The 22,226-nt window shown below is 40.4% G+C and overlaps 1 protein-coding gene across 3 annotated transcripts in view; it reads left to right on the forward strand.

The window, feature by feature from the left end:
* The window catches only part of SUCO (SUN domain containing ossification factor), a 484,388-nt gene that overhangs the window by 427,235 nt on the left and 34,927 nt on the right, over window positions 1–22,226 (forward strand). For all 3 annotated transcript variants that reach the window (XM_053693235.1, XM_053693236.1, XM_053693237.1), the window contains one exon: window positions 8,986–9,077. In XM_053693235.1, coding sequence (XP_053549210.1) covers window positions 8,986–9,077 — 92 coding nt within the window. The remainder of the gene's footprint in view (window positions 1–8,985; window positions 9,078–22,226) is intronic.

The following is a 22,226-nucleotide window of genomic DNA, read 5'->3' on the forward strand; positions in this document are numbered from 1 at the left end:
AAAGGCGATCGATAGTGATTCTCCTCCTTATGAGGAGATTATGGACAGAATCCGTGCTCTCAAATTGGCTAATTCTTTCACCCTAGACGCCACTTTGCAATTGGCTAGGTTAGCGGCGAAGAATTCTGGGTTTGCTATTGTGGCGCGTAGAGCGCTTTGGTTGAAATCTTGGTCAGCGGATGCGTCTTCCAAGAACAAACTCCTTAACATTCCTTTCAAGGGGAAAACGCTGTTTGGCCCTGACTTGAAAGAGATTATCTCTGATATCACTGGGGGTAAGGGCCACGCCCTTCCTCAGGATAGGTCTTTCAAGGCCAAAAATAAACCTAATCTTCGCTCAGGCTCGGGCAAGAGATGTTCTGGATCCTTGGGCACTAGAAATAGTCTCCCAAGGTTATCTTCTGGAATTCAAGGGGCTTCCCCCAAGGGGGAGGTTCCACAGGTCTCAATTGTCTTCAGACCACATAAAGAGACAGGCATTCTTACATTGTGTAGAAGACCTGTTAAAAATGGGAGTGATTCATCCTGTTCCATTAGGAGAACAAGGGATGGGGTTCTACTCCAATCTGTTCATAGTTCCCAAAAAAGAGGGAACGTTCAGACCAATCTTAGATCTCAAGATCTTAAACAAGTTTCTCAAGGTTCCATCGTTCAAAATGGAAACCATTCGAACAATTCTTCCTTCCATCCAGGAAGGTCAATTCATGACCACGGTGGATTTAAAGGATGCGTATCTACATATTCCTATCCACAAGGAACATCATCGGTTCCTAAGGTTCGCATTCCTGGACAAGCATTACCAGTTCGTGGCGCTTCCTTTCGGATTAGCGACTGCTCCAAGGATTTTCACAAAGGTACTGGGGTCCCTTCTAGCGGTGCTAAGACCAAGGGGCATTGCAGTAGTACCTTACTTGGACGACATTCTGATTCAAGCGTCGTCCCTTCCTCAAGCAAAGGCTCACACGGACATAGTCCTGGCCTTTCTCAGATCTCACGGATGGAAAGTGAACGTGGAAAAGAGTTCTCTATCTCCGTCGACAAGGGTTCCCTTCTTGGGAACAATAATAGACTCCTTAGAAATGAGGATTTTTCTGACAGAGGCCAGAAAAACAAAACTTCTAAACTCTTGTCAAACACTTCATTCTGTTCCTCTTCCTTCCATAGCGCAGTGCATGGAAGTAATAGGTTTGATGGTAGCGGCAATGGACATAGTTCCTTTTGCGCGCATTCATCTAAGACCATTACAACTGTGCATGCTCAGTCAGTGGAATGGGGACTATACAGACTTGTCTCCGACGATACAAGTAAATCAGAGGACCAGAGATTCACTCCGTTGGTGGCTGTCCCTGGACAACCTGTCACAAGGGATGACCTTCCGCAGACCAGAGTGGGTCATTGTCACGACCGACGCCAGTCTAATGGGCTGGGGCGCGGTCTGGGGATCCCTGAAAGCTCAGGGTCTTTGGTTTCGGGAAGAATCTCTTCTACCGATAAATATTCTGGAACTGAGAGCGATATTCAATGCTCTCAAGGCTTGGCCTCAGCTAGCAAAGGCCAAGTTCATACGGTTTCAATCAGACAACATGACGACTGTTGCGTACATCAACCATCAGGGGGGAACAAGGAGTTCCCTGGCGATGGAAGAAGTGACCAAAATCATTCAATGGGCGGAGACTCACTCCTGCCACCTGTCTGCAATCCACATCCCAGGAGTGGAAAATTGGGAAGCGGATTTTCTGAGTCGTCAGACATTACATCCGGGGGAGTGGGAACTCCATCCGGAAATCTTTGCCCAAATTACTCAACTGTGGGGCATTCCAGACATGGATCTGATGGCCTCTCGGCAGAACTTCAAGGTTCCTTGCTACGGGTCCAGATCCAGGGATCCCAAGGCGACTCTAGTAGACGCACTAGTAGCACCTTGGACCTTCAAACTAGCTTATGTATTCCCGCCGTTTCCTCTCATCCCCAGGCTGGTAGCCAGGATCAATCAGGAGAGGGCGTCGGTGATCTTGATAGCTCCTGCGTGGCCACGCAGGACTTGGTATGCAGATCTGGTGAATATGTCATCGGCTCCACAATGGAAGCTACCCTTGAGACGAGACCTTCTTGTTCAAGGTCCGTTCGAACATCCGAATCTGGTCTCACTCCAGCTGACTGCTTGGAGATTGAACGCTTGATCTTATCAAAACGAGGGTTCTCAGATTCTGTTATTGATACTCTTGTTCAGGCCAGAAAGCCTGTAACTAGAAAAATTTACCACAAAATATGGAAAAAATATATCTGTTGGTGTGAATCTAAAGGATTCCCTTGGGACAAGGTAAAGATTCCTAAGATTCTATCCTTTCTTCATGAAGGATTGGAGAAAGGATTATCTGCAAGTTCCTTGAAGGGACAGATTTCTGCCTTGTCTGTGTTACTTCACAAAAAACTGGCAGCTGTGCCAGATGTTCAAGCCTTTGTTCAGGCTCTGGTTAGAATCAAGCCTGTTTACAAACCTTTGACTCCTCCTTGGAGTCTCAACTTAGTTCTTTCAGTTCTTCAGGGGGTTCCGTTTGAACCCTTACATTCCGTTGATATTAAGTTATTATCTTGGAAAGTTTTGTTTTTGGTTGCAATTTCTTCTGCTAGAAGAGTTTCAGAATTATCTGCTTTGCAGTGTTCTCCTCCTTATCTGGTGTTCCATGCAGATAAGGTGGTTTTACGTACTAAACCTGGTTTTCTTCCAAAAGTTGTTTCTAACAAAAACATTAACCAGGAGATAGTCGTGCCTTCTTTGTGTCCGAAACCAGTTTCAAAGAAGGAACGGTTGTTGCACAATTTGGATGTTGTTCGCGCTCTAAAATTCTATTTAGATGCTACAAAGGATTTTAGACAAACATCTTCCTTGTTTGTTGTTTATTCTGGTAAAAGGAGAGGTCAAAAAGCAACTTCTACCTCTCTCTCTTTTTGGATTAAAAGCATCATCAGATTGGCTTACGAGACTGCCGGACGGCAGCCTCCTGAAAGAATCACAGCTCATTCCACTAGGGCTGTGGCTTCCACATGGGCCTTCAAGAACGAGGCTTCTGTTGATCAGATATGTAGGGCAGCGACTTGGTCTTCACTGCACACTTTTACCAAATTTTACAAGTTTGATACTTTTGCTTCTTCTGAGGCTATTTTTGGGAGAAAGGTTTTGCAAGCCGTGGTGCCTTCCATTTAGGTGACCTGATTTGCTCCCTCCCTTCATCCGTGTCCTAAAGCTTTGGTATTGGTTCCCACAAGTAAGGATGACGCCGTGGACCGGACGCACCTATGTTGGAGAAAACAGAATTTATGTTTACCTGATAAATTACTTTCTCCAACGGTGTGTCCGGTCCACGGCCCGCCCTGGTTTTTTAATCAGGTCTGATAATTTATTTTCTTTAACTACAGTCACCACGGTATCATATGGTTTCTCCTATGCAAATATTCCTCCTTAACGTCGGTCGAATGACTGGGGTAGGCGGAGCCTAGGAGGGATCATGTGACCAGCTTTGCTGGGCTCTTTGCCATTTCCTGTTGGGGAAGAGAATATCCCACAAGTAAGGATGACGCCGTGGACCGGACACACCGTTGGAGAAAGTAATTTATCAGGTAAACATAAATTCTGTTTTTTCCTATGTAATCAAGGTTGTTAACGACTTGTGCTGTTATTACTAGTCTGTTCAACATGTCTGACATTGAAGAAAGTCAGTGTTCTATGTGTTTAGAAGCTATTGTGGAACCCCCACTTCAAATGTGTCCCTCATGTACTGAAAGGGGCCTTACATTGCAAAGAACATATTTTAGCAGATAAAAGTATGTGTCAGGATGATTCTCAGTCAGAAGAGAATCAGGTTATGCCATCTACTTCTCCCCAAGTGTCACAACCTTTAACGCCCGCCCAAGCGATGCCTAGTACTTCTAGCGCGTCTAATTCTTTCACCCTGCAAGATATGGCTGCAGTTATGTCTACTACCCTTACAGAGGCACCCTGTAAACCTGGCAGTTTAGATAATAAGTGCAGCAGGTCCGGTATTAGAGTAAATGCTGAGCCCTCTGATACTTTATTGGCCATCTCCGATGTACCCTCACAGTGTTCTGATTTGGGGGTGGGGGACTTGCTGTCTGAGGGAGAGCTTTCAGATTCAGGAAAGATGTTCCCTCAAACAGACTGATGTGACGGCCTTTAAGTTTAAGTTTGAACACCTCCGCTTGTTACTCAGGGAGGTTTTAGCGACTCTGGATGATTGTGACCCTATTGTCATCCCACCAGAGAATATGTGCAAAATGGATAAATATCTAGAGGTCCCTACTTACACTAATGTTTTTCCAGTCCCTAGAAGAATTTCGAACATTGTTACTAAGGAATGGGATAGACCAGGCATTCCGTTCTCTCCCCCTCCTACTTTTAAGAAAATGTTTCCCATATCTGACACCATTCGGGATTCGTGGCAGACGGTCCTTAAGGTGGAGGGAGCTATTTCTACCCTGACTAAGCGTACAACTATACCTATTGAGGACAGTTGTGCTTTCAAAGATCCTATGAATAAAAAATTAGAGGGTCTTCTAAAGAAATTGTTTATTCATCAGGGTTTTCTTCTACAACCTATAGCGTGCATTGTTCCAGTAACTACTGCAGCAGCTTTTTGGTTTGAGGCTCTAGAGGAGTCTCTAAAGGTTGAGACCCCATTAGATGATATTTTGGATAGAATTAAGGCTCTCAAGCTAGCTAATTCTTTTATTACAGATGTCGCTTTCCAAATGGCTAAATTAGCGGCTAAGAATGCATGCTTTGCCATTTTAGCGCGTAGAGCGTTATGGCTTAAGTTTTGGTCTGCTGATGTGTCATCTAAATCTAAGCTTTTAGCTATTCCTTTTAAGGGTAAGACCCTATTCGGACCTGAACTAAAGGAGATCATTTCCGACATTACTGGAGGTAAAGGTTATGCCCTTCCTCAGGACAAGACGCTTAAAAAGTTTTGAGTTCCTTTCGAAACTTTAAGGGTGGTCCCTCTACTTCCTTCTCCGCCACCAAGCAGGAGGGAAACTTTGCACAATCCAAGTCAGTCTGGAGACCTAACCAGACCTGGAATAAAGGCCAAGAAGCCCGCTGCTGCTACCAAGACAGCAGGAAGGGGCAGCCCCCGATCCGGGACCAGATCTAGTAGGGGGCAGACTTTCTCTCTTCGCTCAGGCTTGGGCAAGAGACGTTCAGGATTCCTGGGCATTAGAAATTGTGACCCAGGGGTATCGTCTAGAATTCAAGGATTCTCTCCCAAGAGGGAGATTTCATCTTTCACGTTTGTCTGTAAACCAGACAAAAAGAGAGGCGTTCTTACGCTGTGTAGAAGACCTATATACCATGGGTGTAATCTGCCCAGTTCCAAAATTAGAACAAGGGCAGGGGTTTTACTTAAATCTGTTTGTGGTTCCCAAAAAAGAGGGAACCTTCAGACCGATTTTAGACCTCAAAAGTCTAAACAAATTTCTCAGAGTCCCATTGTTCAAGATGGAGACCATACAAACAATTTTACCAATGATCCATGAGGGTCAATATATGACCACCGTGGATTTGAAGGATGCGTATCTTCACATTCCTATCCACAAAGATCATCACCAGTTCCTCAGGTTCGCCTTTCTGGACAAACATTACCAGTTTGTGGCCCTTCCTTTCGGGTTGGCCACAGCTCCCAGAATCTTCACAAAGGTGCTAGGGTCCCTTCTGGCGGTTCTAAGGCCGCGGGGCATAGCAGTGGCGCCCTATCTGGACGATATCTTGATTCAGGCGTCAACTTACCATCTAGCCAAATCTCACACGGACATCGTGTTGGCTTGTCTAAGAACTCACGGGTGGAAGGTGAACATAAAAAAGAGTTCACTAGTTCCTCTGACAAGAGTTACATTCCTAGGAACTCCGATAGACTCGGTAGACATGAACACAGAGGTCAGAAAATCAAAGATCTTAACTACTTGCCGAGCACTTCATTCCATTCCTCGGCCATCAGTGGCGCAGTGTATGAAGGTCATTGGGTTAATGGTAGTGGCAATGGACATAATTCCGTTTGCTCGCTTTCATCTCAGACCACTGCTGCTGTGCATGCTCAGACAGTGGAATGGGGATTATGCGGATTTATCTCCTCTGATAAATCTGGATCTAGAGACCAGAGACTCTCTTCATTGGTGGTTGTCACAGGATCATCTGTCCCAGGGAATGTGCTTCCGCAGGCCAGCATGGGTCATAGTGACGACGGACGCCAGCCTCTTGGGCTGGGGTGCAGTCTGGAATTCCCTGAAGGCTCAGGGTGTTTGGACTCAGGAGTCCCTACTACCAATAAATATTCTGGAACTGAGAGCCATATTCAACGCGCTTCAAGCGTGGCCTCAGCTGGCTTCGGCCAAATTCATAAGATTCCAGTCGGGCAATATCACGACTGTAGCATATATCAATCATCAAGGGGGAACAAAGAGTTCTCTAGCGATGATAGAGGTTTCCAAGATAATTCGATGGGCAGAGACTCACTCTTGCCATCTTTCAGCAATATATATCCCAGGAGTGGAGAACTGGGAAGCGGAATTTCTAAGTCGTCAGACTTTTCATCCGGGGGAGTGGGAGCTCCATCCGGAGGTGTTTGCGGAATTGATCCATCAATGGGGCACACCGGAATTGGATCTGATGGCATCTCGTCAGAATGCCAAACTTCCTTCTTACGGGTCCAGATCAAGGGATCCTCAAGCAGTACTTATAGATGCTCTAGCAGTACCTTGGTCGTTCAACCTGGCTTATGTGTTTCCTCCTTTTCCTCTCCTACCTCGTCTGATTGCAAGAATCAAACAGGAGAGGGCTTCGGTAATCTTGATAGCGCCTGCGTGGCCACGCAGGACTTGGTATTTATGCAGATCTGGTGGAAATGTCATCTTTGCCACCATGGAAACTGCTACTGAGACAGGACCTTCTCATTCAAGGTCCGTTCCAACATCCAAATCTAATTTCTCTGCAACTGACTGCATGGAGATTGAAAGCTTGATTTTATCTAAGCAGGGATTGTCTGAGTCAGTCATTGACACCTTGATTCAGGCTCGAAAGCCTGTCACTAGGAAAATTTACCATAAGATATGGCGTAAATATCTTTATTGGTGCGATTCCAAGGGCTACTCATGGAGTAGGATCAGGATTACTAGGATTTTGTCCTTTCTCCAAGAAGTATTGGAGAAGGGATTATCAGCTAGTTCCTTAAAGGGACAGATTTCTGCTTTGTCAATCTTACTACACAAGCGTCTGGCAGATGTCCCAGACGTTCAGTCGTTTTGTCAGGCTTTAGTTAGAATCAATCCTGTGTTTAAACCTGTTGCTCCGCCATGGAGTTTGAATTTCGTTCTAAATGTTCTTCAAGGGGTTCCGTTTGAACCCATGCATTCCATAGATATTAAACCTCTATCTTGGAAAGTTCTGTTTTTAGTTGCTATCTCTTCTGCTCGAAGAGTTTCTGAGCTTTCTGCGTTACAATGTGACTCGCCTTATCTTATATTCCATTCTGATAAGGTGGTTTTGCGTACTAAACCTGGATTCCTTCCTAAGGTTGTTTCAAATAAGAATATTAATCAGGAACTTGTTCCTTCTCTATGTCCTAGTCCTTCTTCTAAGAAGGGAGCGTCTGTTACATAACTTGGACGTGGTTCATGCCTTGAAGTTTTACTTACAAGCGACCAAGGATTTCCGTCAAACATCTTCTCTATTTGTTGTCTAGTCTGGAAAGCGTAGGGGTCTAAAAGCTACGGCTACCTCTCTTTCTTTTTGGCTGAAAAGCATCATCCGTTTGGCATACGAGACTGCTGGACAGCAGCCTCCTGTAAAAATTACAGCTCATTCTACTAGAGCGGTGGCTTCCACATGGGCTTTTAAAAACGATGCTTCTGTTGAACAGATTTGTAAGGCTGCGACTTGGTCCTCCCTTCATACCTTTTCCAAATTTTACAAATTTGATACTTTTGCTTCTTCTGAGGCTATTTTTGGGAGAAAAGTTCTTCTAGCAGTGGTGCCTTCTGTTTAGGTATCTGTCTTGTCCCTCCCGTTCATCCGTGTCCTGTAGCTTTGGTATTGTATCCCACAAGTAAAGGATGAATCCGTGGACTCGTCATATCTAGTAGAAGAAAAGGATATTTATGCTTACCTGATAAATTGATTTCTTCTACGATACGACGAGTCCACGGCCCTCCCTGTCAATTTAAGACTGATTTATTTTTGTGTTTAAAACTTCAGTCACCTCTGCACCTTTTAGTTTCTCCTTTTTCTTCCAATACCTTCGGTCGAATGACTGGGGGGTGGAGTCAAGGGAGGAGCTATATAGACAGCTCTGCTGTGGTGCTCTTTGCCACTTCCTGTTAGCAGGAGGATAATATCCCACAAGTAAAGGAGGAATCCGTGGACTCGTCATATCGTAGAAGAAATCAATTTATCAGGTAAGCATAAATTTCCTTTTATTTTTTCCCCTTTTCCTGTAATTCCAATATGAAATTGTGAGCTTTTCAGTTCATGTTAGAAATGGTAGTGCAGAACACTTTTATATTCCACACAGCCGTTGGCTGCTTACTCTAGTGACCTATTTATAACTGTCCCTAATTGGCCAAAGCAGAGAAGGTAACCTAAGTTACAACATGGCAGCTCCCATTGTTTTATAGACACTAAAACTTTACGCTTATTTTGTCAATATTTAAACAGCTAATAAAACTTTAAAAAATACATCTACATATTAATCTCAGACTGTTTTCTTGATCTTAAATTAGATCTATCCAATTGTTTTCCATTTCAAATATGTTTAAATGTTTAGAACTGTGACAAATACATTCTTTGTAAAATATGCACTTAGTAGTCAATCATGTATCTGTTATTACCTAAACTCTCCCTAATATACTTACTGCAATTGTGATATTTACAAAACGCGCAAATATGAGTGACATATACCTTTTTTTTTTCTTCCCTAGGTGTTTTTCCTCCTATGATGATATGAATCTTAAAAGAAGAACAACATATCCACTTATTCGTTCCCAGTCATTTCAGATGTCAAATAAAGAAGGTAAAATGTTTGCTTGTTTTCTGAACACATTCTGTTTATATATAGTTATCCAAACACACACTGAAAGCGAGAGAGAAAATTAAAATATATATGTCTGTCTTCTACACATGCACACACTACATGGTCAAAAGTATGTGGACACCTGACCATCAAACCTATATGCGCTTATTTAACATACCATTCCATCCCTTGTTTGACATCCCAGGCACCCCCTTTGCAGCTATACTAGCTGCTACGCTTCTTGGAAGGCTTTCCACAAGATTTTCGAGTGTGTTTGTAGGAATTTGTCCGCATTCAGCCAAAAGTGTATTTGTGAGGTTAGGCTCTGATGTTGGATGAGAACATCTGGCTCACATTTAGCACTGCAATTCATCCTAAAGGTGGTCATTGGGATTGAAGTCAGGGCTCTGTGCAGGCCACTGGAGTTCCTCTACACCAAACTTGTCAAACCATGTCTTCATGGACCTTGCTTTGTACACAGGGGCACAGTCGTGCCAGAACAGGAAAGAGCCTTCTCCGAACAGTTGCCACAAAGTTGGAAGCACACAGTTTTTTTTTAAATGTCTTCCTTTAGCATTAAGATGATCCTTCACTGAAACTAAGGCCCCCTAGCACAAACCGGACAAAGAACCTCAGACCATTATCCCTCCTCCACCAATACAGTAGTCACTATGCATTTCAGTAGGTAATGTTCTCCTTGCATCCACCACACCCAGATTCTTCCATCACACTGCCTGATAGTGAAGCTTGATTAATTATTCCAGAGAATACATTCCCACTGCTCAAGAGTCCAGTTGTGGAGTGCTTTATAACACTCTAGGGGACACTTTGTATTGTGCTTGTTGACATGAGGCCTGTTTTTAGCTGCTTGGCTATGGAAACCCATTACATGAAGCTCCCAACACACAGGAAGTCAGCAGTGAGTGATGCAACAGATAATAGGGGATTTTTACAAATTACACCCTTCAGCACTCAGAGGCCCCGCTCTGTGAGTTTACGTGGTCTACCACTTTGAGGCTTGGCTGTTGTTGTTATAATAGCACTTATAGATGATCTGGTAGATCTAGTAGGGCAGACATTTCCTAAACTGACTTGTGGCATCTTATGACAGTGCCACATTTAAAGCCACTGAGATTTTCAGTATGACCCATTATACTGCCAATGTTTGTCAATGGAGATCGCATGGCTACCATGGCTATGTGGTGCCATTTATGCACCTGTTTGCAATGGGTGTGGCTTAAATACCTGAACTCAATAATTAGTAGGCTTTGTCACATACTTTTGGGGGGATATATATATATATATATATACACACCTAATATAATTTTATATATATATATAGTATATACAACTTTTACAAATGTGGCCACATTTAAAAAACCCTTTAGTTATTGAGAGCCAATTTGTCGGCTGAGATGGTTTGTTAAAGAAATGTTTTTTAACCTTATCTCACTGTATGGCTTTTTTAGCTACACATTTCATTTGTTTTCTAGATATGGTATTTAATTTATCACTCTGCAAGATAGGTAGATATTTTAGTACTATCTTGCAGATTTCGTCAAATTGTCAGCTGTATTGAGTTGAGAATACTATGTCATTGGGAGACATTCTTTCATTGGTATTCTTGTATTTCTTGTTCTTTCCAGAAAGTTAAGTCTGTCTATTAATTTTACTAACTTTGTTGGCAATTTTAGTTAGGTTTTTTTTATTGTATCCCCTTTCTTGTAAACGTGAGGTAATTAGGTTGGCCTGTGTATGGTACTGGTTTAAATCAGAGCAATTTCTATAGGCTCTGATATACTGGCCTTTAGGTATGCCTCTGGTGATATGTTTGACATGGCAGGAATCTGCTCTAAGGATAGTGTTACGTGCTAGGGATTTCCTGTAAATCGTGGAAACTATGTTATTGTCAGTCTACTGAAAGTTGTAGGTCAAGGTATGAAATTGATCTCAGTTTGACATTATAGGTAAATGTCAAGTTGAGATTATTGTTATTCAACAAATTTATAAAGGAACTCACATCATGTTGGCCTCCTGGTTTCCAAATGGGAAACAAGTCATCTATGAAGCGACCATACACAACCACATTATCTTTGAAGGTAAATCCATCCGAAAACATGCTATTAAGTTCTAACCAGCCCATATATAAATTGGCATATGCCGGGGCAAATTTAGTCCCCATGGCTGTGCCGCATCTCTGCAGGTAGAAGTCCCCCCAAAGACAAAGTAGTTGTGCGTGAGTAAGAATTTGGCTGTAGAGACTAGAAAGCCTATGTATTCATCAGAAAGATAAGTATATCTCCTGATCATATGGCCCATAGCTTCAAGCCCTTTTTGATGTGGAATGCTGGAGTAGGGGGCAGTGACATCTCTAGTGAGCCATTGGAAACCAGGCTGCCAACTGATGTTATCTAGTTGGTGCAAGAGATGGGCACTATCTCTGATGTAACCAGGAAGGGATACTACTATGGGTTGGAGAACAGAGTCCAACCAGGCTCCTAATCTCTCACAGAGGGACCCCATGCTTGCCACTATGGGTCTCCCAGGTGGTCTCCGGAGAGTTTTGTGAATCTTGGGCACGATTCTGAAGGTAGGTATAAGGGGATTATCTATGAGTAGATAATTCATAACATCTTTTGTGATGAAACCCTCCTCCAGTGCCGTGTCCAAGAAAGACAATAGTTCCTTCCTGTATGTAGACGTGGGATCGAAACTGAGTTTTATTTAAGTGTTGGGGTCACTGAGTTGGGAGGTGGCTTCATTAATATAGTCAAAGGTGTTAAGTATTACTACTGCCCCTCCCTTGTCAGCTTGGGGTAACCACAATATTTGGGTTCTCTTCTAATTCACTTAGGGCAGATCTTTCTGAGTGAATGATATTGTGTTGTCTAGCAGGACGTGATTCTCTTAATGTATCATTTAATGATAAGATGTCTCTCAGTACCGTTTCCTGATATAGTTCAATGCTAGGGCTTCTCTCCTGAATAGGATAAAAAGAAGAACGGTCTTTGTGAATGATCTCATGACTAGAAATTGTGGGGCATACTGCTGTATGTTGTAAAGAAATGAGTGAGTTAAAATCACATAAGTCCTTAAAGAGTAAACCTACATTGACATTGTCAGATGGTGTAGTCAAGTGCGAGGGGGGAGACGGGTCATCAATTGTGTCAGAGAAGTGTTTTCTTAAAGTGAATTTACGCTGTAATCTATTAACATCTATCATAGTGGAACAAACATCAAAATTAGTGCTAGGTGCAAATGTGAGGCCTTTGAGTATAGAAATCTGTGCGGGGGTTAATTGGATGTCAGAATGATTATTTACATTATCTATTTTTGTTTTTTGATGCTACCCTGCTGGGGTATCTATGAGCTTGACTATTAGCTTTGGCAGTACTAGTTTGTTTAGGGAGTTTAACCAAAGTGGCCAATGTTGGTCTTAGTGAGGCTAAAAACAAAAAGACAAAAGGGTTAACTGCGCAAAAAAGGAAACTATTAAACCTGTGGTGATAAAGAGGAAACTCCCAACCTCAATTGATAAAGTGATTTGGAAAGAATATTTATGGACTCTAGAAAGAGACTATAAAATTCAAAACACAGGCGCTAAAGCAGCTTAAAATAGAAAATATATGAAAAGTGGTTTGTGAGCATATAACGCAATCTATATATGCGAATAATAACACCCAGTGCGGAATGGATCAACAAAAGAAGTGTGAACAACAGAAATATATAAAATATATATTTAATTATATAAGTGAAAAAATAAAATAAAATGAATTACACACATAAAAGCGCTGATCAGGCGCAATATTGAAGTGTAGTATACATATTAGCAACAATATAATACAAAAAATGAAACAATGTGAAGAGTTTAATCAATTTCCAGTTGAGATTCGATGTGATGATTTTTTCAATTAGCCCAGATTTTGAAGGAGGATTTAGATCTTCAATGAGAGCTGGAACGAGATGAGGAAGACCAATAAAACGACAGAAAAGGCAACAAAATAAGGTTTTCACTTCTACTTACACCGGAGATCGGTGGTTGAATCCTATATGTTCCTTTCAGTGGCGTTAGGCTCCAAACCGCAGTGGGCAGCGAAATCAATCCAGCAGGAAAAAATGCAAACACCTTTGCACAGGTAACTGGAAAACTGCACCTACGGAGGCCGGAGAGAGACAAGAACAGAACAGAGCAACACGTTTCAACCCGTAAGCAGGGTCTTTTTCAAGCTCCCAACAGATAGATAAGTGTGTTTTATATAGCCGATACAATTAGGCTATTGGTTAATTTGCATCACTGGGCGTATGTATTCCAAGATCTTTTACCAGCCGTAGTGTTTGTGTATCACAGTTCACTCGATGCTTTAACATATGCTGTATCGTACCAAAAAAAACAACTACATGTGTACATATATGCCTCTATTTAAGATGCACAACTCTGGTTGTATCCAATCCGCACGGAGGTCTCTCTGACCATATATAAAAAAACATCAAGCTCAATGCAAAAAACTACTTATAAAAATCGGCTCCAAATACAAAATGTAATATATGCAAAAAATTGTGATTGAAAATGTATATGAAGGTATACATATATAAAATATATAAATTATATAAAAAATATATAAAAATATATATAAAAAAATAATAAGCTCATAATATAAATTTAAATGGTTTAGGGAAAATATATAAAAAATACAAAAATATATAAAAATATATATTAGTGGCAATCAAAAAGATATATTTCGAGGAAGAACAGCAGATGACCCTAGAAGGATATATTGAAAATTTAAAATTAAAAATTAAAAAATGTGTATATATAAGCTAGATATATAGATAGAATGGGAGGTCAATCTTTTAGGAAGCAACCAATGTCAGTCGACATTCAGACCTAGTGGTTGTAACGTTTTTAGATCAAAGATCCATTTACTTTCTCTTTTTAAAAGATCATTAATTATATTTCCTCCTCTCCATTTCTTTTTGACCCTTACATAAATTGGCATATGCCGGGGCAAATTTAGTCCCCATGGCTGTGCTGCATCTCTGCAGGTAGAAGTCCCCCCAAAGACAAAGTAGTTGTGCGTGAGTAAGAATTTGGCTGTAGAGACTAGAAAGCCTATGTATTCATCAGAAAGATAAGTATATCTCCTGATCATATGGCCCATAGCTTCAAGCCCTTTTTGATGTGGAATGCTGGAGTAGGGGGCAGTGACATCTCTAGTGAGCCATTGGAAACCAGGCTGCCAACTGATGTTATCTAGTTGGTGCAAGAGATGGGCACTATCTCTGATGTAACCAGGAAGGGATACTACTATGGGTTGGAGAACAGAGTCTAACCAGGCTCCTAATCTCTCACAGAGGGACCCCATGCTTGCCACTATGGGTCTCCCAGGTGGTCTCCGGAGAGTTTTGTGAATCTTGGGCACGATTCTGAAGGTAGGTATAAGGGGATTATCTATGAGTAGATAATTCATAACATCTTTTGTGATGAAACCCTCCTCCAGTGCCGTGTCCAAGAAAGACAATAGTTCCTTCCTGTATGTAGACGTGGGATCGAAACTGAGTTTTATTTAAGTGTTGGGGTCACTGAGTTGGGAGGTGGCTTCATTAATATAGTCAAAGGTGTTAAGTATTACTACTGCCCCTCCCTTGTCAGCTTGGGGTAACCACAATATTTGGGTTCTCTTCTAATTCACTTAGGGCAGATCTTTCTGAGTGAATGATATTGTGTTGTCTAGCAGGACGTGATTCTCTTAATGTATCATTTAATGATAAGATGTCTCTCAGTACCGTTTCCTGATATAGTTCAATGCTAGGGCTTCTCTCCTGAATAGGATAAAAAGAAGAACGGTCTTTGTGAATGATCTCATGACTAGAAAATGTGGGGCATACTGCTGTATGTTGTAAAGAAATGAGTGAGTTAAAATCACATAAGTCCTTAAAGAGTAAACCTACATTGACATTGTCAGATGGTGTAGTCAAGTGCGAGGGGGGAGACGGGTCATCAATTGTGTCAGAGAAGTGTTTTCTTAAAGTGAATTTACGCTGTAATCTATTAACATCTATCATAGTGGAACAAACATCAAAATTAGTGCTAGGTGCAAATGTGAGGCCTTTGAGTATAGAAATCTGTGCGGGGGTTAATTGGATGTCAGAATGATTATTTACATTATCTATTTATTTTTGTTTTTTGATGCTACCCTGCTGGGGTATCTATGAGCTTGACTATTAGCTTTGGCAGTACTAGTTTGTTTAGGGGGTTTAACCAAAGTGGCCAATGTTGGTCTTAGTGAGGCACCAGCTCCCATTTCTGATGTGACAGTTGTCGCATTAGACTCAGGTGCCAGGGACCCCAGGGATTGTGGCAAAGTAGATTCTGAGTCACCGGCATCTATGTCTGTGCTAGAAAATGTAACTTTTTTTATTTTGGTAATTACGACGTTTGTGATTCTTGGATTTAGTGGAATTAGAATTCATATTGCCCATAATGGGTCTATGTTGTTGCCAAGAATATACAATATTTAGGTCATATTCCTTTGTGTCTCGATTGTATTTCGACACTTTTATACAAAATAAGTCCATATCTAATTTGTTTATAGTTTCTTCCAATTGTGAAGTGTAGTCTTTATATTGGCTGGTGGTCTCAAATGGCTTGATCGTATCCATGATGCCATTGATTTCAGATAGGATTAGCATCTCTTTCTTGTTTTTTGTGTCTCAGGAGTTTGTTCATCAATGTCGTAGAGCATCTGGTGAGGGTATTGTTCCACTCTTCCATAAACTCTGGTTTATGTTGAGCAAAGGAAGGGAATTTTTTCATCCGGGGTACTTTCCCCTCTTTTATATGTAAGTCCAGGAACTCTATATCCCACCAGAGATTGGTCTCCTTATATCTAAGTTTTTCAAGACCTGAGAACATAGTAGGCAGATTATCTTCCTTCGGTTCAGTGAATGGGGAATTGCCGCCTTGTAGTGCTGTGGCTAGGATGAGCCTGCTTTTTTTCATCGTTTATTACCCCTGTGGGAATTGTTGCTGCAGGCTCAGTCAAATCAGCCATAGTGGGTTTGAATAATATAGAGTGTTCAGAAAAGGACTGATTGTAGAGCAAACGCTTATATAGGAAGAAAACAAAGGGAAAACTCAGTCCATTGAATACATGAATCCCAGCAGTGTGAAATACAAATAAACACTGCACAAGACGTGGTGCAGGTAGTATTAGTTGATAATGAGTACATACACCCCAGTCAGCACAGTCACAGAGTTAACGTTTAACTAACATACATCTCCACTCTAGTGCCAATCTCAATGCATATGCAAAAGAACAAAGTACCTTTTTGGAGAGGAGGACTTGTACAAATGTAATCCGCGGCTATTGTATGCAGTACAAGTAGCCGTATCCTCCACTGGTTAAGCCTTAGTGCGGGCAGGGATTGCCAAATCCAGATTCCTCCTTGGGGTGATGTCAGTGAGGCACGGGAGGTAGGTGATTGTATTGGAACCTTGCAACGAGCACCCCTCAGCCGTGACACAATCTCATCACTCACCTACCTCCCGTGCCTCAATGACGTCACCCCAAATAGGAATCTGGATTTGGCAATCCTTGCCAGCACTAAGGCTTAACCAGTGGAGGATAGGGCTACTTGTACTGCATACAATAGCCGCGGATCACATTTGTACAAGTCCTCCTCTCCAAAAAGTACTTTGTTCTTTTGCACATGCATTGAGATTGGCACAAGAGTGGAGATGTATGTTAGTTAAACGTTAACTCTGTGACTGTGCTGACTGGGGTGTATGTACTCATTATCAACTAATACTACCTGCACCACGTCTTGTGCAGTGTTTATTTGTATTTCGCTGCTGGGATTCATGTATTTAATGGACTGAGTTTTCCCTTTGTTTTATATATATATATATATATATATATATATATATATATATGTGTGTGTGTTTATGTGTGTATATATATATATATATATATATATATATATACACGCACACACTATTTTGTTTTTGTTTTTCTATACTCTATTTTGAATATATGCCTAATGTGCAGTGTGAAAGATTTTATACACCTATTTATAGTATTATTTTATTCAGTGAATATATTTATTGTTCCTTGTAATCATATGAAATTTACATAAATGTACCATAGTGGGTAGGGGTGGGTGTATTACTACAGTTACAACTGAGTTTTGCTTGTTTTTTCTTAGGGTTGTCGGATTCAGAACCATTCTATTTTGTTAGCTGGTTCATGTGTTTTGGCTTAAAGGGACACAAAACTGGTCCTATAAGAAATAGTTAATTTCTAAATATACTTGTCTTTTAAATGTTGCAAGAAAAACATATTAATTTAATACAAAAGTTTATATAATCAATGGTCATTTAACCCATCTTACTTTCTCCCCATTTCTCCCCACTTTCTCTTCTGTTATAGAAGCAGAGTGCTACAACCAATTGGAAGCTGTAGCAGTAGCTTCTATAGAAAGAACAACCGCATGTTCACTTTGCCTTCTCTCAGCCTTTGCTCAAGTGTTTGCTCCTCTAACCTTGAGATAGTATGTACCACACACAATACTCCTTATATGAAAGAGTAAGCTATGTTCTTTTAAATAAGTTGTCTCGGGCCCCTCTAGGTGGTAGCAAGTGAATGCCATTGGAATAGCAATCGCCTACCTACTGTGTAATTTTTAGGTTGCTCTGGGATCTAAAAGGGACACTAGCATCCCCATATAAAAACTGAAAGAGGGGTCATACACCCAGATGGCTATCAGAAATCACCATGGCAACTGCAATAACTTTATATAACCACAGTCATCTGGAACAAAACTGGGTCAAGATGTGTCCATCCCCAAGGAAGTATATGTAAATTATGTTTCAAGCCCCTCTCAAAATTGACATATTTAATATTCTTAAATGCATTCTTTTAATGTAAAAACTAATTTCTGTGATACAATCTAAAACTGTTTGCTATACAAGTTTTCACACCGTAAAAAAATAAAATCTAAAAAATGTTACATCTCCTAAAAACCACTAAATTTCAAATTACTGCGCAATAGGTGCAACGTCATTTCACTTCCTGTGAAAATATGTCAATTTCTTTCTTGTAATTGGCAAGAGTCCATGAGCTAGTGACGTATGGGATATACAATCCTACCAGGAGGGGCAAAGTTTCCCAAACCTCAAAATGCCTATAAATACATCCCTCAACACACCCACAATTCAGTTTTACAAACTTTGCCTCCTATGGAGGTGGTGAAGTAAGTTTGTGCTAAGATTTCATCTTCTCTCACGCATCTCAGCAAATCCAGTAAAGGCTCAGGCTTTCCTGAAGTGTGTTTCAGACCTGGAGTTTTCAGGGGTAATCATGCCAGTTCCGTTTCAGGAACAAGGTCTGGGGTTTTATTCAAATCTATTCATTTTCCCAAAGGAAGAAAATTCATTCAGACCAGTTCTGGATCTGAAAATTTTGAATCGTTATGTAAGAGTATCAACTTTCAAAATGGTGACTATAAGGACTATTCTGTCTTTTGTTCAGCAAGGGCATTATATATCCACAATAGACTTACAGGATGCATATCTTCATATTCCGATTCATCCAGATCATTATCAGTTTCTGAGATTCTCTTTTCTAGACAAGCATTACCAATTTGTCGCTCTTCCTTTTGGCCTAGCGACAGCTCCAAGAATCTTTTCAAAGGTTCTCGGTGCCCTACTCTCTGTAATCAGAGAGCAGGGTATTGCGGTGTTTCCTTATTTGGACGATATCTTGGTATTAGCTCAGTCTTTACGTTCTGCAGAATCTCACATGAATCAACTAGTGTTGTTTCTTCGAAAACATGGTTGGAGGATCAATTTACCAAAAAGTTTTTTGATTCCTCAGACAAGGGTCACCTTTTTTGGTTTCCAGATAGATTTAGTGTCCATGACTCTGTCTCTAACAGACAAGAGACGTTTAAAATTGGTTGCAGCCTGTCGTAACCTTCAGTCTCAGTCATTCCCTTCAGTAGCTATGTGCATGGAAGTTTTAGGTCTCATGACTGCAGCATCGGACTTGATCCCCTTTGCTCGTTTTCATATGAGACCACTCCAGCTTTGTATGCTGAACCAATGGTGCAGGGATTATACAAGGATATCACAATTAATATCCTTAAATCCCAATGTTTGACTATCTCTGACTTGGTGGTTAGATCACCATCGTATAGTTCTAGGGGCCTCTCTTGTTCATCCAACCCGGACTGTGATCACAACAGATGCGATGTCTGCAAGTTCCTTGAAGGGACAAATCTCTGCTCTTTCTGTTTTATTTCACAAAAAGATTGCTAAGTTTCCTGATATTCACTGTTTTGTTCAGGCTTTGGTTCGTATCAAGCCTGTCATTAAATCAATCTCTCCTCCTTGGAGTCTTAATTTGGTTTTGAAGGCTTTACAGGCTCCTCCATTTGAGCCTATGCATTCTTTGGACATTAAACTACTTTCTTGGAAAGTGTTGTTTCTTTTGGCCATCTCTTCTGCTAGAAGAGTTTCTGAATTATCTGCTCTCTCTTCTGAATCTCCTTTTCTGATTTTTTTATCAGGATAAGGGAGTTTTGCGGACTTCATTTAAATTCTTACCTAAGGTTGTGAATTCTAACAACATTAATAGAGAAATTGTTGTCTCTTCCTTGTGTCCTAATCCTAAGAATTATTTGGAGAGATCTTTACATTCTTTGGATGTGGTGAGAGCTCTGAAATATTATGTTGAAGCTACTAAAGATTTCAGGAAGACTTCTAGTCTATTTGTTATCTTTTCTGGTCCTAGGAAAGGTCAGAAGGCTTCTGCCGTTTCCTTGGTATTGTGGTTAAAGCTTTTGATTCATCAAGCTTATTTGGAGTCGGGTCAAGCCCCGCTTCAGAGAATTACAGCTCATTCTACTAGAATCTCCACTTCATGGGCTTTTAGGAATGAAGCTTCAGTTGATCAGATTTGCAAAGCAGCAACTTGGTCTTCTTTGCATACATTTACTAAATTCTTCCATTTTGATGTATTTGCTTCTTCGGAAGCAGTTTTTGGTAGAAAAGTTCTACAGGCAGCTGTTTCAGTTTGATTCTTCTGCTTATGTTTTAAGTTTTTTCCTTTTCATTTATGAGAATAAACTTATATTTTGGCTTGTGGATTAATTTTCTTCAGCGAAAAATGGCTGTTATTATTATTTTATCCCTCCCTCTCTAGTGACTCTTCTGTGGAGTTCCACATCTTGGGTATTACTATCCCATACGTCACTAGCTCATGGACTCTTGCCAATTACATGAAAGAAAACATAATTTATGTAAGAACTTACCAGATAAATTCATTTCTTTCATATTGGCAAGAGTCCATGAGGCCCACTCTTTTTATGGTGGTTATGTTTTTTTTTTTTGTATAAAGCACAATTATTTCCAAATTCCTTTGTTGATGCTTTTTACTCCTTTCTTTATCACCCCACTACTTGGCTATTCGTTAAACTGAATTGTGGGTGTGGTGAGGGGTGTATTTTGAGGTTTCGGAAACTTTGCCCCTCCTGGTAGGATTGTATATCCCATACGTCACTTGCTCATGGCCAATATGAAAGAAATGAATTTATCAGGTAAGTTCTTACATAAATTATGTTTTATTTAAGTTAGCTCTCTTAAGGATTTAAATAACCAGCAATACATAATCATCTGAAACGGAAAATCAATTATGCAGTTTTCTTCTGTTCCTCTTTTGGCTGTATGCTTATATTGTTGTTATTGTGAATCAGTGTAGCTAGCTATGTGTGTGCGTGCGTAATTAGTGTATATACCCAAACAAATAATTATTTTACTAAACATTTGCAGTGGAGCATTGTTTATGCATAAATGTTAAACTTCTGAAAAAATCTATTTATTAAATTCAACTGAAAATGATATGTTTCGGCATTTGTGCCTTTATCATGTGCAAAGTAAATACCCTGAGTCACACCTTCAAAACAACAGATGCCAATTATAATTACACCCCCATTGAGGTTGATCCACACAGGCACCAGAATGAACATGTAATCATGGACGTCCTAGAAAGCAATCAGAGTTGTAAAATCCAGTCACATGACCTGGAATGAAAACAATACAACAGTTTAACTTCAAAATGCCTATATTCAATAGTTGCATTACTACACATTGATTATTAGAACTCCAAATGACATGGTCCCAAAATACATATGTATTATTCATACTGCAATGCTTTATAGCATAAAAACAGTACAGCATTAAATGGATACAAAATTCTGCAATTAATTCCCTGGCAAATAACTTGTGATTGATTCAGTAGCTTCTGCAGATTTACCCCTAATGTTTAAAGTACCACTAAACACAGTAGAATTGCATAATCAGTCACTCAATGGGATACTAAACCCACATATTCAGATAAAGCATGCAAACATTTTAAGCAACTTTCTAATTTACTCCTATTGTCAATTTTTCTACGTTCTCTTGTTATCTTTATTTGAAAAAAAACAGCAATGTAAGTTATGAGCTGGCCCATTTTTGGTTGAGGACCTGGTAGCGCTTGCTGTTTCGTAGCTAAATGATATAACATAAACATAGTAACATAGTAGATGAGGTTGAAAAAAGACCGAAGTCCATTGAGTTCAACCTATACAAATCTAAAATATATACAAAAAGCTCCAGTAAATAATCCCACTAAGAGGTGACCCATTTAATACTAGCAATCATATCCATGAATTTTGTTTATAGACAGAAATGTATCCAAATAATTTTTAAATGTATCTAGGGTATTGGCATTCACTACCTCCTTTGGTAATGAGTTCCAAAATTTTATTGCTCTTACAGGGAAAAAATGTTTCCGTTGCAGGAGATTAAATCTCCTTTCCTCCAACCTTAAATTGTGACCTCTGGTCACAAACAATTTTCTTGGAATAAACAGCGCTTCTGCCATCTCTGTATATGGGCCTTGAATATATTTATATAAAGTAATCATGTAACCTCTTAAGCTCCTTTTTTCTAAAGAAAACAGGCCCAGTTTGGCTAGCCTCTCCTCATAGGTTAAATTCTCCAATCCCCTTATTAGCTTTGTGGCCCTTCTCTGAACTTTTTCTAGTTCTGCAATATCTTTTTTTGCGATCGGTCCCCAGAACTGCACTCCATACTCAAGGTGAGGT

Source organism: Bombina bombina, chromosome 10 (genome assembly GCF_027579735.1).
Source record: "Bombina bombina isolate aBomBom1 chromosome 10, aBomBom1.pri, whole genome shotgun sequence".
In the NCBI taxonomy this organism is placed as follows: Eukaryota; Metazoa; Chordata; class Amphibia; order Anura; family Bombinatoridae; genus Bombina; species Bombina bombina.